Source organism: Helicoverpa armigera, chromosome 18 (genome assembly GCF_030705265.1).
Source record: "Helicoverpa armigera isolate CAAS_96S chromosome 18, ASM3070526v1, whole genome shotgun sequence".
NCBI classification, from domain to species: Eukaryota; Metazoa; Arthropoda; class Insecta; order Lepidoptera; family Noctuidae; genus Helicoverpa; species Helicoverpa armigera.
The window spans coordinates 4178862-4196851 of NC_087137.1; the positions used below are offsets into that span (position 1 = coordinate 4178862).

A 17990-nucleotide genomic window follows, 5' to 3' on the forward strand; every position below is an offset into this window, starting at 1 on the left:
CAATTTAAAAAAACATTCTAAGGTTTAAATATTACTGTGACGATCAGGGTTCTCCTGTGACAGAAGCCATAGCAAAAAAAGACATTCGTCTTTCTCTTTTACGTTAAACACACCTTATTTCTTCCCAAATCCCATCCCCAACTCTGGTCAGTCGCGCCAACTAGGCTCTGGTAGCCGACAGAATGTAAGGGTGCGTGTGCCGTGGCGACGCCGACGACCGCGTGCGTCCCCCGCTGGCGAGCCGGCCACACCACCTCCCAGCAGTGCAGGCCGCGCGAGTACCCCACCCGGCCTCGGATGCAGTCTGTGCTTTGGGCCACTGGGTGCCGGTGGAACGTTAGAGCGTCCTCTTCTTTTACGAATATGTTTAGTGATCTGAAACATAGTAATGGAGTATGTTAGTTACGGATTTCAAGGATTTGGAAATCAGTTTTTTGTGTGAACAGTATAAAACGAGATAAGTAGGTAATAGTTACTTCTCAAGAAGCATTGGGAGTTACATTGGGCATTTGTGGAGACCCGGATGGTTAAACCCAAATCATAGACTCTTCTTGCGATCTAGTTCTGCTTCTAGTGGTGGCGGTGGACTTATATTAATAGACAGTGTTTTGACTTTTAAATAGATTGACAGAAATTATTTGTTGGTATATAGTTATATTACCTGTCATCTGGGTTCCACGCATGTTTGAGCTGCAGCTCTGGATGCGCGGGAGGCGCGTCTAGCAACGCGTCGAGGCGCGCGGGCCGCGGCGGCTCGGGCGCCAGCTCGCGCGCAACTACCGCCTGCAGAAACATAACAAATACTTGAGAACATTGTAAGGTGAAGTTGGAATATAGGGAATACGTTACAGATGAAGGTTGGGCTCAATAGCGTGCCTTGGGAGAGGCCTACGGTTCCAATGGTGAATTTACACGAGCCAATTTTTTTAATAGCGGATAACAAATTATGTATTTCACGTAGTATGCAAGAATAGGACGCAGTATATTAGTTATTTGTTGTTGGTCTTAGAATGAAAAATACGTGAAAATGTACGTATGTATATCTGAGTCAATGTTTCCAGACAGAAGAGTTGGCCTACAGTTACAGCTAGCAACTGGAAAAGCATTAATATTTGGCACGTGTTCATTTTGACAGTCCAATCTTATCGGCACGGATTTTGAGCCCTTCACCTGCGCAGTAGCGATTTATTGGTTTATTGCCTTATGTGTACAGTGCGCAAAGCGATCCCCACTCTTGCGCCGAGGGCTCAATATCCGTGCCGGTAACTATATGTCCAGCAGTTTGGACTGTCATATAACTTCTACGCTATTGCATGTCGTTCAAGCGGATTAGGGAGAAGAACAGAAAAAAAACGCTAGTCTTCATTGTCATCAGAACTTAGGGCGGTGCAAAATTTCATCCTACTCGAAGAAGACCGGGAAGTGGGTCTAGTTCAGATTCATACATAGTTAAAAGTGAACTATGTATGAATCTTAGTTAATATAAGCGTGATATAAAGGCTTGAGGTTATACCTTGAATGGCGCCGTGCACTCGCGCGACACCGACTTGACTCCGCCGGACAGCTTTTGCCCCATGTTCATGCCCCTACAGCGAGTGCGGGCGCGCTTGGGCAGCGCCTTGAGGCCGCCGCGCCGCGCCTCCTCCGCGCCGCCGCCGCCGCCGCCCCCGCCGCCGCCCCTCACTGAGCGCACCCCGCTCTTGTACCTGGAACAAAACAATACTCGATAAGATACATGGACTTGAAAAACATTTTCTTGAGACTAAAATGATGGCTTAGGTGTCTTAGATGTATGAGATGGCATGTAGTGGATAGTACAGTTAGTGCAATTTATCATTCCGCTAGCAGAAAGTACTTTAAAATATTCGTGTAAATACTGAACAATAATTTTAAAATATTAAATAACAGCGTGAACTATGACAGTGCACTTCCCACTCTATTAAGACGTAACTAACGACTTCGTATTAATCATTCATTACATTAACACAAACAGTGAAGCAATCACTTCCTGGCGGACGGATCCAGCAATAGATCGTCATACAAATGTATTGTCAAAGTTGAGGAAACCGGTTCCTGAGTGACCGGTGAGTGGTGGTGTCGTCACAGCAGATGCCGGGCGTCGGCGGAGTACCCGCGCATCTTATGTAACGCCGGCCGTCTAACCGTGAAAGTCACCACTCAAAAGCCAAGGTTAACACGGCCGTGGAACCTCGTTCTAACACATGCGAATGTTCTATGATCGCTTCTTGTTAATACATTTAATTGCTGTTTATTTTACCTCAGTCGTGATGTCATGTAATTGCTTGGTTATTCTTTAATTATACACGCAGTATTTAACATTACTTAGTTTGTAAAGGACCACCAAATATTAGCCACATTGCTAGAACTTGGCAAATGGTCACGCGCTGCTGATTCGTACATAGAGCAGTGACAATTGAGGATGATGTCATCGAAGGACGCTAATGCTGTTGTAATATCAACTGGTAAGTATTAACAACAATATTATTAATAACACGAGGTATGACTATAGCCATGGGGCTCATTATCGTCCTGTGTATGTATACTAGGCATTGCTCAACGTTACCAGATCGTGAGTCAACGATTAAACAGTCCGTGGCACCGCGTGGTCATGTCCTAGAGCGGCCACAGGGCTGGCGGCTCGCATGCGGTTTGGTGTACGAACTATGTAGGATGGGAAGGGACGCCTAGAAGTACGCAAGCTACAAGGCCGTCTGCCTTTCCGTCGCCTAGAGTGGCTGTATGACAAAAGCGGGAAGTGAAAGGCAGTGAATGCGTCCCCTCACGTCGCGCCGCCTCTTGTCTACGTACGAAAACCGTTGTTTGGCAGAATGCTATTAAATATTGCGTGGATATAGGCCCTGTTATTATTTCAAATATAAAAAAATAACTATAACAGCAACGGAGGAGATCTTGAATTTAAAGCGAAACCTTTGATTTTTTTTTGAAGACTAGTGATGCTGTATCCAATCTTGTAATTAACGATAAATTGAGCATAAGCAGGGGTCTATGTTATCAGAATGATTCATGCCAACTCATGTAGTGACCAACATGAAAGGCAAGTGCGCCATATTTAGCAGAGCATCTGTTAATATTTGACCGATAGCGGGAGATAATCTGGCCAGTTCACGTGGCGGACAGTAAACAAACAGAGAGGACACGTGACCGCCCGATCTCTGACGTCTTGCACCACGTGCTAGCTATCGTCCAAACGGATGTCCATTTGCAACCCTAAAATAGGCCCACCCACATTATTATTAGGAAGATACCTTCGCTGAATTAAAGGTATCCTATCACAGAATAAAAACTTTTCTGAATTATAACATGGCCATCGGTCGGTCAAATAACTAAAATACATGCAGTGTCTACTTAGAATTACTGCAACTTTATACCAGATAGTTGACGCTTGCATATTCTCACGGACGATTTGTTAATAAAATCATGTGCTACTGAAATAGCTGTGATATCACTTTGCAATTGGAACGTCAGCCGGCATCGTGGGAAAACGTCAACCGGCCGCTTCGGGGGGTACCTATGCCAAGAGCTGCAGAAGTCTGTAGACTTTTCAAAACTCGTGAATAAGCGTTGCCGGGTGTGGTCACATGCAACATAACCGTTCACGCTCGGTGAGAGGTGAATGGAACATTGAAAGAGAACGTTGCTAGGCCGACAACATTAGCGTGTGCCAACGCGCGCGAACAATGAACTAGCCGAGTGACGTACGCTCTGTGTCACTATTGTTAATATTAAATCCTTTGCTTGCTCTGCACCATTCGTGATTGTCAGAACTTGCAGTCGATTGCTCTGCGTTTACCTCACCCTTAACTACTGGCAAAAGCCTGCTTACACACTTTGCTATTGCTATACAGACAATAAGGCAGTAAGGTAAGCATTCTCCGTGCCAATAGCATCATTCTCTAGCTAAATCAATCGTTAACTGAAATGTGAGAGGAGTTTGATCGTCGGTTGGTTGTTCCAAAGTCCAATTGCCATGTTCAGCAAAGCTTTAGAATGGTGTTTTTGGATCTAATGATGACAAATCAAGGCCAAAACCTAATTAATTTGCCGACTGACCCGTACAAACACTTTGCTAACGTTCATTTCCTACGGCGATATCCGATTCTTGTCCACTCTCTTTTGTGATGTTACGGATCTTTGTTTTAACTCCCATCCAACGAGCAATTATTTTAAGGTTTAATTTTTATTTTTGTGGTCTATCTTATAAAATGCGTAGTATGCAATTTCAATCAATATGATTTATCGTCCACATTATTTCCGACGTCATTATATTTACTTTGTGAACGGTCCATATCTTATGGCAATTCTTTGGCATGCAAGCGTGACAAGTCTAAATAAATTACAAATAATAACTTTATCCCACAAAATCACTGTCAACGACCGTAAAATAGTTTTAATGAAAGACATACACACGTACAAATGGCCTCAGATTTACGCAGAATAGCAAACACATTAGCTAAGACGGATTCTCTGCTCACGAATCATTGAAGCAAAACGTAATTAAATGGTATTATGTAGTTAAACAACCTCGCAAGTACATAACTGAATATTAATGTAATTGGATATATGTATTATTTAATGAAGGTTGTTTACTGCATAAAAATATAAGCTGGTATCGGGGGTGTGTCTTTTTGAAAACAAATGATTTAAATTAGCCTTTTCCAAACGTGGTCGTGACATGGTCAGGATTTTATCCAGATTAATGCTTTCATTTACAACCGACTTTCCAAAAAGGTTTTGAATGTATGTTACGCAAATACTGTGGTGGACGCCCTAACTAATTTATTTATTATGAAGGTGTGTTTGTTTTACATTACAGTACATTGCCACGAGTCAGGTTTGGATAATGGAAACCCTGAGAAATCGAGGACAACCTTGGAAAATTGGAGGCACAAATGACTAAAACTGTTCTTAAAGAAAAATAGTCAGATCAAACCAAAGACAAGAAAGGTAAATCAAGCCGTAACGCGAAAAAGTGAGGAAACGAGATTGATCGGCTGTGTTTATAAAACTCGACACAATGCAGTTTTAAAATTATGCAGAAGACTGTCTGGATAAAAGATGGCACTTGAAAACACATTGGCAAGTTTCGCTAAATGATTTAGGAGCATCAGAAAGGGATGTTTCTGCTTTAGGATAACATCGCATATGAGATGAGCAGAGCCTGTACTACGTTTATCATGTGAGTACTTTCTATAATAGCCTTCCACATTTTCAGAGATTCAATACTGAAAGGATACAGGCGTTATAGCATAAAGTACTTACTGGCGACAGAAATCAATCGATACACAAGTATTAAATAAAACCCTGATTGCTGACATTTTAATTTGTAACGCAAACAAAAGTGTCATCTACATGCGAAATTGAAACGTTGGTCCGAAACTGAATTGAATTCTGAACCGACGGGTGGATTAATTGTTAATTGAATCACAGCATGTACATTTATTATTTAAGCGAATTTAAAACGATACAATGTCAGACTTTACTTAATTGGTGAAGTAAAGAGGACGTTTATCATAAATGAGTTATTCTTCTGGCTTAGTTCAGATAATTTTGAAGCGGTTGCGGCGCAGAAACAATAAATTGCCTACATAATACGTGTGTGTAAAAATCAATGCTCGACGGCTTCATAAACACGCTTTAACATTTCTCGTGACAGTTGTAGAAAGCGACGACTTCGATACTGGGGTCATCTTACGAAAGAGTCACCGAACGATGTCGTGCCATCTGGAGGTATGCGCTTAATTTCCAACGTGGCCTTTACTTATTATTTTATTTTTAACAGCAATAATTTGAGTAAACCTACTTTCCAGCTTTCGAAGAGTCAGTATCTCGTAAATATAGAAATTCAGTATTTTACTTATAAAATATGTATGGCAAAATTGTCAGGGCAAAGTAATCTTTTAGCATATAAGCTTCGTGGGTAGGTCCACTCATGTTGGATATAAATCTTAAGTTATTGGTATTTTTGTATGAATATGTATTGTATAAAATTGGTATAAATATGGGATTATTAAACCAAATAAGATAAAACGAGTACGAGTAACAGTTGACGTATAAAAAATGTAAGCCCTAACCTAAAAACGCTCTCTGTCACCTTGCTAAGTGATTTTTCTACTTGAGTTGGTTTTGTCTCTTGGCTCCGATAAACTATCTCTGGTTTAAATAACAATTAAATAATCGCTAGGGCGTGTCGGTGCAACCTTGTATCGGTTGCCGCGTTGCAACAGGGCCTTGTGTCAAGGAAAAACCTACTTAGCGGTTTCCCTGGCCCTGAATTGAGATAACTTTTTTTGGATATTTTTCTATAAAATGCACGGATGTTAAGAAATTCTAACGCCGAATGTAAAAGTGATGTAGGAACCTGGGTTTTGTTGGTGGTGAAGTTTTTGCGACACTTTGAGTGTGTGTTGTTATGTATGATCGGGTGTGTATGCCGTCGCGGTGCATTAGTCGACAAGTCGTATGATATAAGAGGTGTTGAATAACGATAGTGGTGGGTGATGATTACATAACGAGGCGGTGTGACGAGGCGCGTGCATGCTGCGGTGCACTGCGCCGCTCCTCGTGTCAAGGATGCCTTGACTCAGCCATATTATAATGAAGATATTGTGCCATGGTCACACTTATCACCTAAGATTATTGTCTATAAATCATTTTGTTTCTATTTATGTACGTTAGGAAACAAAATAACAGGAAACCAGTTCCTGATCAAAGAGCTTATAACCTTATGACTGTAAGCCACTGACGTGCACGAAGTGGTTAGTCACGTAAACAACAAACAGGTAAACTTAGAACATTTATGTATAGGCACATGGGGAATCCAGTTATATAAACGTCATGCCACAAGTCGCTTAAGATTCCACGAATACAGAAATATCGTTTATATGCATTAACGTGATGATAACGATGATGGTCAATTATTGATTTTAGAAATCTGGTTATTAGGGTTGTGATTGACGCTGATATTGTTAGTTCATTAAGTGGGAGTGCGTTTTGTCGTGTCGAGCGCATATGCGCAGCAGTCGAGGGCCTTGACTGCAATGCGCGCGCGCCGTAGCGTGTCAAGGGAGCGCTGCTTTCGCTGCCACACCTGCACCCGGCCTATACAGACATGACGGAGAAAAAACCTAATAAGGCAATTAAAATAAATGTTCAACTCAACACCAATTTCATCAGCTCTGCTGTATAATTGCTTTTGCTGTACACTGATTAGGTCAGAGGTCATTCTTGTAGAACACACATGATGGGCGTTTAGAAAAGGACAAAACTCAGCAAATAAGGAACCTAACAAGGATAACCGAATCTGGGTCATTGAATATTAGCTCAGCATTTGTACACAATGGCTTATAACAATATGGTGAAGGCAAGAACAATTTAAACAAGGCCTTCGCCGAGCAGTTGTGTAGGCCTTAACTTGTCATGTGAATTACCTATGCTGAGCAATGAGCATCACTGCAGAAGAAACTAACGAGATTAGTCAATTACAACAGCATTTAAAATACTTCGACGAGACTAATATTGAACTGAGCTACGCCAAAGTACCTTGTTTACTTTGCTAAGAAAGTAAAATGAATGGGAACACTCAATTACGTTAAATCACAACGCGAGAAGATTTCGATTTTCAGTCCAATCGTGCGAACTAAACAGGGGCTGGTGTAAATAAATCTGAAACCCAAATTGGAGACGAGACCCGGAGTATAAAGAAGTATCGTGCGAAGACAAAGCCGAGCAATCTTCTAAGTGGTCTGGAAGGCCGGCGCGGGAACAAAGCCACCCTACACCCCGCCAGCGCCGCGACGCCGCCCCCCACAGATAAGCACACCCTCCGCTTTTAAATGCCTTTAGCACCACCGAATGAGTCCCCGTCTAAGGAATCCAATGAGAAACTTAGCAATATCTTCTTTGGGAACATCTCTAATGTATATCTAATGAGTAATGAATAACTTAATATTAAGTTGAAATGTATAAATCTGTGCTGGCGGAACGTTTATTAAAGAGATTTAAATAAAAATAGAATGTAGAATTGTTGATACAAACATTGTCAACAGTAAAGTAACCATTAAACATAGATAAGTAGTTGTACCCATAAAAGTTTATAATCAGTTCATGATCAATATTAAAGTATTCGTGTGCTTCGATTCTAGTATAAATGCAAGCAGCGCAATTTTTGTGCAACAGCCACCAGAGTTCTCGCGCTTTTACTTTTCAACTTCGTATTCAAAAACTAGAGTAGCCGAAAATCGATCTCAGTGGCGTGCACTTGGAGAGGCCTATGTCCAGCAGTGGACTGCGATAGGCTGATGATGATGATGATGATTCAAAAACTATGCCGCTCGTAGTAATGCTTTACATAACAGGTTTTCGAATTAACCTGTCGAATGTTTTGATAACATGTTTCTATGTATGTCACATACTCAAAAGCTAGGAGTACTAATTTTGTGTACTTAACTAAATAAAGAAGCTTCAAATACTCTTGGTGTATTTTTGAATAAACAATATTCAATTGGATATGCTTGATAGATAACGTATAAATATCAAAATGCCTCTTATAAAATAAAGAGCAGTTTCGTCCAGCACAGTTAAAACATTCTCAAAAATGTAAGTGGAACCTAAAACGAAATGAAGCTGTAACAAGTTAGTTGCAGTTGTACAACTTAATGCTACACTTCGTCCAGTTCCTTCACTCTAAGCTAAAAATTTAAAACGTTTTGGGCTGGCACATAAAACTGGTAGGAAAGCTTTTCAAGTGGTGTGCGCAAATAAGCGAGTCTTTGAGTTAGAGGCACATTATACTCGTGCCTCAGGAATGTTACAAGCCTCGTCTGTGTCTGAGCCACTGGCGACCGCAATTTTCGGTTGAGGGATTATTTAAAAAGGACAATTTTTTTGTAAGCATTTATCACTTTGACCACATTTTTAGGTATATTTTGTTAGATCCTATATTTGTGATTGTGATTGAATAACTTTTCTTAAATTTGTTTCTCAGTCCAATCAGGTGATTGAAATTATGTGACAATCATAAGAAAAAGACCCATGTGCTTGCTCTGCAAATAGAGCAGGTTTATATAGATGGTCAATAAGAGTAAATTAGTTCTTACAGTAAATTCGGTGAAATTCCAGCAACTTGGAGAGTGCCGAGCCTGGGGTGAGGGGAGCGGCGACGTGAATTATTCATATTCTCGTACCTCAACCGTCAACTCGTCAGCCCGCGACACTACCCTTCAGGAAGAGCAACCTCCTACGTTCTAAAGTATTTTAACATCCCCGTAATTAAGGGTACGACGAATGTTTCTACTTGTTAAACAAATACGAATAAGTAATGCAGTTGCTAAAGCTTTTAAAATTGCTGAGGGATACATACGTACTGCTGATCTTGTAAATAACTTATCATTTATTTCTGAATGAAATAATACTCGATAAAAAAAATGTTTGGTATCAAAATAAGATCTCAAAATCCATGTGCTATTACTATGAGAGACAAAGCATATCAAAATAAAAACGAGGCCTTGCAAAAAATATCTGCAAATTAGTTTATAGTGAAGTTGTTGCTAACTCGAAGGAACACGTGAAGTTCTTACTTAAATATGGTGTGGGCAGGAAACAACGTTATTTGCTAAGCAAATCGCGTCAACGAAGCGTGACCCAAGTTGATGACGAGGATTCTGTCGCTTCCGTGAACACTAATGCCATCCAACTTGTATTATTTTTCACAACAAATAAGAAGTAATAAGAAGTTAATCTGTGCAGGTAAAGTTGTGGACTTGCTACATAATTCAAATGAAATGGTAACACAAGTGAAGATAGCAAACGAACAGCTCAGAGCGGTGGAACAAAAAACAGATTGTTTCATTTTGTTTTTCTGTGGAAGGATCAACAATGCCGTCTCGGCTTGCTGGAAACCGGTATGAGGCGCGGTGGTGGCCGGATCAAACGCCTCGCGGGTATCGACCATAACTTCAATGTCACTCCCGATACATTTCTACTTCAATAATACTGATAAACTACACCTTGAGGTAATGCCTTCGCTCTTAAAAGCACAATAGCTTACCATTAGCTCAATAACTTAGTACGTATTTCAACAGCTGCTTCCGCATAATGAGCACACACGAAATTAAATACAACATAGTCATCAGTCATGTCTATATTTTTTACATTTGTGTTGTTTGACAGTGCGTTTAATTGATTGCAAACAAAGGTCTTAAATCAGTGGAATCGTTTCGAATAGAACAGATAACGACAATAATCATTTCCTACTGTGCTAGTGTCGTAAATATAGTTGCTGTAATGAGGAAAATCTATACTCGAACTATTTCGTTATCGAGTTGTCAACATAGATGATGAAAGTGTAATAATAATAATGTTGAGCTTTTACTGAACAAATAACAGATTGATCTCGCGTCTACATAAAGAATTTCCATTTCCTAGTGTAGTGAATAGAATGTGTGTACCGAATCGAATGACAATCACTTGTCCATGCAAAATGGATAAACCGGGAGCGTGCAAAACGAAAATAATAAAAAAGCACAGGGATATACAGTATGAGCTAAAACGTTATAAATAATAGAGAGCACAAAAGGCAATGGATAAATTGTGTGGCGTGCGTATGTGCTGCATGGGGCTGCGAGTGGGGTCAACGACACGCACCCCGGCTCGCAGTGGGGCACACAGGACGTGAGTCACTGCTGGGGTTACCAGCTGCTGTCGGCAAAAACTACCCTCCTGGCTCGCCTGTTATGCGGCCGTACGCTAAGCTTTATTATTGTACTAATTAAACTACGTCATTTTGTTGGCACGCTTACTCTACTTTCGTTTAGTTAGAGGACGAAACACAATTGTTTATCATTTTTACTGAACCGTAAAAATAATGAATGTTGTCTTTGAACTTAACCCAGAGCTCAGTTAGGCTGATATGGAGTACAATGCAGCAGTTACGGAACAATCGAAGGTGTCCACTTCTCGGTTAATGTCTGATTGACACGCGTATTGTGAAGTTGTTGCTATTTCTATATGAACAGCTTAAAGTTGAAGTTAATGTTGTGCGGAATTTGATTTTGTCACCGGTTTGGTTCGCGACTACGCATGAGGCTATACGTAATATCGATTGTGATGTTGGGAGTGAAAGCGGCAACATATGCGCCGGCCTCATTCGCTTTATGAAGTGTGGATCTCGGCGCCATATGGTACAGGCAGCTGAATGAACTCAAACATTTCAATATAATGTAGGTGAAACGCTTTAAAGTATTGTTATATCGCAGATTGACTGTGGTAACTTTTATGAGTTATTTAAGTAGGTAATCCCCTTCAGTTCTAATATCTCAGAGAGATGACGGAAAGAGTTTTATTCTTGGTTGAATACAAAAATGTGGATGCGTTAATACATTGTGAATGAAACGCAGCGCCTACAAAGGGCGAGGGACTAGACAACCGTCCTTCACCTAGGGCTCGCTGGGCATCGATCCTGACTCTGCTCAAACCAGTATTTATAAATATTACTCGACAGTGAAAGTCACTTCGCTTTGCGCATTAAGTGTACCAGTCCGCTGGACGTTTCTGACGTACATCTTTGAGCAACAGAAGGACAATGCACCTAAACTTTATACGTATTTGTTTGCTAACACAATACATTGTGTGCTGCAGATTTATTATGAAGCGTGTCAGTTGCGTGACTCACGTCGTTAACTACCAAACTTTAAAGGCGGAAACTCGCTTAGCAAATGACGTAATAACTATTGTAGTTATTCATTATAATAAGATCGACGTGAGAACAATCGCTACAAGGAGAAGGCAAGCATTAGGCGGTCTCTACTCGGCATTGCTAGAGTTCCCATGATAAAGAATAGTAGTTGGGTGAAGGCATCATGCCGCGAGGCGTCAATAACCTCGTCGGTACGGATCGTGGAGGTTGCAATAAATACGACATCGTCGGCGCTGGCCTGGTCAAGAGCCTTTCAAGGCCGGGAGGCGAGGCGGGGAGTGCGCCCGCGCCCCACATCTGCGCCTGGGCCGAACTACTCTTACCCTGTCGCATTCCACCAGAAATGAGGCGTTCTCGCAACAGACCTTATAATGGTGGAACTGTTTGGCCTGTGTTGCCGCAATCATTCAAATTAGGACTTTACAGGTTTCTTAACAGTTCTCACAAAAAAATTGGTACAGTCAAGCAATGTTGTATCATGCAATGAAAGGCCAAAGTTTTTTGATTCATCTCAACTGAATAGAAAATTGCCAAGCTTGGTGTGTTCAGGGTACAGAGTCAGAGGAAAATCGTGACCGCCAATTTCTTACACATTACGTGTGCTCGGGTCGCTGGTTTCGTAACTTAGTTGTCAAGGTCACACAACACTAATGACTTTGTACTTGAAATTTCGATGTTCAACTTTAGTGCAAATATTGCAATCGCAGTGAAAATCCTTAACATCACCAATTTCCATAGTTTCCCACGACGATTTCGCATGTATGTTACAGCACTGAACTATGGCTTAGTACTCAAAGCCGTTTTAACAGGTATAGGAACACATGAGATAAAAACACAAACACTTCAACAATCCGACTCGACAGGTAGAACGCGTTGAAAAGAGACGGACAGACGTCACTCGTAGGATTCAACTTCAACAAAGGATCGGTGAATCGGTCGTGACGGGAAGCGTGGTACGGCGATGCGAACTCACCGCAGCTCGAGGAAACGCGCGGCCCTTGTTCTCCTGTCACAGGACATGTCGTATATGAACGGGTTCACTGCTTAAACCACTTCACCAACGAGATGTAGAAACCATAGTTGCGAACAGCGCGCCAGCGTCCGCGCACCACGAACACTACCAGCGGCGGCGAGAGAACGCGCGCACTGAACCACGTTCGGCTTGCGCGAGCTACCTGCCGTTTCCGCGGCGCGGTGAAGCGGAGGTGCGCATCGCGGCGCACGCGCAGGTATACGTGCCGCGGCCGGGGGCAGCCACTCTCCTAAGCTAAGGGCCCCGCCGCTCGCCAGGGCTCGTTCCCCGTCAAAACAATCCCGTCCCCACCCCCACCCTGCCGAGCCATAAAAGAATCCGATAGCTACAATAAAATTGAGGCCACGTTCTAGTACTGGAAGCAACAAAGGAAAGATTTGACCTATACTTTTACTAGAAACATTCAATTTAATCGCTCTATAGGTATAAAAAATTCTGAGTTACAATACTTGTTCTTAGGACGATTTTGTAATAAACGCCCTCAAAAGTTACTATTAGTTTGTGTTACACACTATTCATTAATAATATGTTAAGTAAGATGAATTATATACCATTGCATTTAATTAACACGTGGTTCTAATTGGAAAGTGCAGTGCGTGCAGTTCATTCATTCACAATCTTAGAGAAACTTTAAGTAAAGAGTAAAGTTATGGGTTCGTCCTAATTTACATGTGAATATTGCTTGTTCAAATATGAGTCATTTCAGAAGACTTGACCAACTTTCACCAGTATTCGTGCAACAACAATTAACCGGACGAAATGTACATAATGTAGGCCCCAATGACCCTTTGTTGGGCTTGTCTGGCGTTCTTAAAAATAGTATACAAGGATATGTGGCTTTTAATATAAAGACTAGATTTTAATTTTAGCAAATTAAATGCACCGCTAAACGTGTAGTTTCGTAAGTCTAGAGTTTTAAACAGTTGAGAATATGCAAATAGCTTTTCCCTTTGTCTGGACAAAAGAACTGTTCACAACTCGCATTAGTGCCAGCAAAGAAGTGCAGGATCCCATTAGGGATATTTTAATAATGGTCTTTTAAATAGGGGCCAAAACGCGATCATGAATAATGAAAGTTGAAAAATGTTTCGTCGAGAGTAACTCGAGTCGTTGACGGGAGTTACCTGGCCGTATTTTGAAACAGAAGGGCACACCTGCGATTGTGACCTGACGTCACAAAGTTCCTTCACCTGTCTGTCGGCCGGCTATTCATCTTGTCCCCTGCCACTCTGATAGCTACTTAGGCTAAGTAAAGAACGATGCCAGCCATCGAACTGGCCAATGTAAAGGATTTTTGCTTATTTAGTTATTCACAACACGTTTCATGTTAAAATTTTAGACATGGCTTGGGCTTATGTTATTAACATACACTGTTATTAAAATTATTTTTCAAGTAAACTGACGTTTAACTACTATTTCAAGAGTTTCATTTTACAGTACCAATCATCATTAACGAGCCAGTTAAGTGATGATTTTTCCTTGTATGAGCAGGTTTATGCTTAATAATTATATGGGAATAATTCTCTTACAATCAAGCTCCATTGTGTCTCTTTATAAAATACGTAATTATTCTTCCTGGTAGTTGCATAGTCTAATTTCGTCATAGCAGAATTTATTAATATAGTCGTATTAAACAGTAAGGGATAACCAGAATTTAATTAACCAGAAGACTAACTGGATGACGCATTTGTTTCAACATAAACAGTTTTACAGAGCAGACGAACTATTGCAGGTTGTTAAATTGGACACAATAATAAATATGCTAACGATGACATGAGGAAAACAAATATATGTAAGTACTTAGTTTTTATTGATGAATCTAGTTCTGCAATTTAAGGATTTATCTTTTCTTTAGACATTCTTTAATTCTTCTTAGGCACAAGTATGGGTGAGTAAGTCCTATATCTACAAGTTATTCACATACTGAACTTTCATGATCCAAAATTCCCTTCATCTAATAATATATTTTAAGATTTTAAGTAATATTTATTTGATGATTTTAAGTAAGCAAATCAAAATATTGTATATTCGTAACAAAATTCCTTCGGGTTTATGCCTTTGTCACTAATTACTATAGATTTCATCACCATTACTTCATTGCTTATTTACTGCGTCCAAATGCTATATGTAACGAGGGCCTTATTATCCGTATGATATACAGGATGACGCATCTAACTGTTGCTGCCACACAAAAGAAACTAAACAAATAATGACCGTAAGAAAATATGGTAGTGGCAGGAAAATCAATCAACAAACCCTTCTGCTTACGGTCACGTGCAAGTGAACAAAAGCAAAAGAGGACTAAGATACATAAAAGATCAAAAACATCCAACGTTATTTTCCATATTTTTTGGATTAGTCGCTATTTGCTGTTGAAGCATTTTTATCTGTTATAGTTACGACAGTTGGCACATTAAAAGCTTATGCGTTAGAATCTACAGCAGCTGTTGGCTACGTACATTGCACATCATTCAATATGATCCACTATACTCTATAACCACTCCACTCACAGCAATAAATTGATCTCTAAACTAATCCGGATGCGATGGAAACGATTTTAAATAACCCTTTTAATCGTCGAATTGCGATTTCATCGCGTTTCAATCAGAATTTGTGATACTCGGATACAGGAGTTGAGGGTCAGATGAATATTTTTAAAGCTACTATAATTTTACTATACATTGTATAAAACCGAACTAAAATTTGAACACGCAAACACGAACTGTTAGTGAATATCTTCGAACTGAGAGTTATCGTGGTGCCAGATAAAAATCTAACTCTTTCGACAGTGCAGGAAATGACGGAGCCGCTCATTCACTATTATTAAAGCAAAGATGAATAAAATATTTTCTCATTGTTGTTATTCAGGATATTCAATTGTATTGAGCTTCTTAGGCGCCATCTATGCAATTCAAGAGTCTCTAATTCTACTACACGACTATTTCATAAAAAATATCTTGATAGAAACCTAAGCCGTATTTTTTTAAGAGAAAAACAGGCATTATTTGCCATTTTTACACTCCACAACTTTGCATATTGTTGAGACTAAAAGATGTACACATTTGCAATTTATTTCACAACTTGTTTCAGACTACTTATGTATTACGACCTTCAGAATCAAGACATTTCAGGTTAGTTATGAGTTTTATTCAGTTTCCTAATCCTTTATTTCCACAAAGAAATTCTGATAATTTACGAGCTTAAAATGTTTTAACACTAACAATACAAATCGCATGTATGTAATGTAAAGCGCTGTGAATTTCCGAGCGTTTCTTTGGTGCTTGGGTTGTTTCCGCGGCTCGGCTACAAAACGGGACGTGAATTCCCACCGGAATCTAGAAACGACCCTCTTGTTTTTTCATCACTACCGAAATATCATTGTTGCCTCGCTCCCCGTTGTTCTCAGCGTAATTTAGTTTATTGTACACAAGTCAGAAACTGAGAGGAGGCGCGTAGACAACAATTTCACATTGAAAAAAGATGAGGACATTTTCACAGGATAGCTACTTGTCTTTATCTAGATGCAAATGATATTAGTTACCTACTTTATTTTTAGTAAATCAAGTCAGACTTAAATATCATCCAGATGGCTTTAATGTTCGGAAGCTTAGGTACAAGGGCGAGAGATGATTGCTGTAATTTCAAATAGTGATACAAAAAATGCTCGATTCTAATGTTTAAATTATTTAGAAGGTCTTGGACAATAAAACAAACGCAGCAATTCAACCAGTGTGAAAATGCACATTACATTACACACAAAGGCCAAATCGATAGCTTCGATATTTATGGATATCGAAAATACACTAAATGCGACCAACACAATGAAATGATCGTTATAGTTTTAATTTACGGCGCCGCTAGTACGAGCACTACATTTAAACATATTCAAGTTTTCTGAAGAGCCATCGCTTGGCTACAAGTTGTTCATGGGCACGTTCAGATCGTGGTCTATAGAAGCAAACATAAAATAATATAAGGCAACTACATCTTCGTTGCATCAATCCAAGCTATGATTTTATTTTCGTTACAGGCACCGAAATTAAGGAAATGATTTGAACATTTCTTTCACTTGTTGGAATCATGGACAGGATGGATGTTTTTAATTGGATATGGGAAGACGTACCAGGCCGCTGGTGGATGGTAGATTTTGCATAAACGACCTCAAATCAGTAAACAGCAGTCGCAAAATTTCATGCAACAAAAAAAGTTTAATTTTGTTTCCTCGCGTAATCATTAGGTTCTTTAGCAGACGTTTGTTTCCAGTAGTTATGTTTGGAACATAAAGGTTCATACCTTCATAGTATGCAGTAGGTACGTACATAGCAGGTTAGGTACGTAATAAAAAAGCTAAATGCACGCGAAGCCGCCATTAGGAAATGGGCGCCGCCGCAGCGAACAGACGATAACGATTTCACTAGGCGGCCATAGTGAATGGAGAAAATTGCGCTTTTCAGCGAAATGAAAGCCCGCTACCGTTTCAGAATTCCTGTTAGATAAAAAAGATATTATAAATTTTCGGTTCCGCCTCTCTTTTGATATTTATATGCATCCACGCTCGCAATAAATCCCCGAACTGCAACTAAAACTGAATATTTTTTATTGTTTTTATAAATCTCATGAGAGGATTTTATTACTGGTTTGCTCACGGATGAACGAATTGTCGAAATTTGAAACATTATTTGGAGTATTTTCGAATAAAAGTTCCAGCAAAATACCGCATATACGTGGGTTTTATTAAATCTGAAGCAATTGTTCATTTGTTCTTAATTACACTGAACAGTTTGGCTTCCACTGTACATTCAAGCTGATCTCGCTGTGCTTGCCAAACTACAATTACAGATGTAACGGCTTTGAGGCAGGTGTAACCGACTTGCTTACGCTTACAACTTAAGGACTCGGAAATTTTGCCTTTTAAAACCATGTTAAGCGTGAACTATGTAGTTCCGAATTATGCTGTCCCACTTTTACTGAACACACTACAACTTTTATAGGCTTATTCGTGCATGATGTTTATTAACTTAGTAATCCATCAAAAGGCGTTCAAGTGGGCCCAATCAAGGCGCTTTTTCCTAAAGCCTTTTAAAAATTATTTTCTTTTTTGCGTTAGCACCATGGTAAATTAGGTATAGGTTTTTATAAGCGTAGTTGGTTTTTCTTTAGATTAATAACTAAGTACGCAGGTAAATAGGTAAGCTTGGCTACTTTTTCTGACTATACCGGTCT

General features: G+C 40.0%; 1 protein-coding gene across 5 annotated transcripts in view; it reads right to left on the minus strand.

The window, feature by feature from the left end:
* Positions 1 to 17990, minus strand: part of LOC110375392 (protein gustavus) — a 50599-nt gene that overhangs the window by 3238 nt on the left and 29371 nt on the right. For 4 of the 5 annotated variants that reach the window (XM_021333478.3, XM_021333476.3, XM_021333475.3 and 1 more), the window contains 3 exons: positions 1514 to 1706; positions 662 to 783; positions 114 to 375 (listed from right to left, as the gene is read on the minus strand). In XM_021333478.3, the coding sequence (XP_021189153.1) occupies positions 114 to 375; positions 662 to 783; positions 1514 to 1582 (453 nt within the window). In that variant the 5' untranslated portion in view covers positions 1583 to 1706. Of the gene's footprint in view, positions 1 to 113; positions 376 to 661; positions 784 to 1513; positions 1707 to 12707; positions 12895 to 17990 lie in introns of those variants that run through there. The other variant, XM_021333477.3, reaches the window with a different exon arrangement.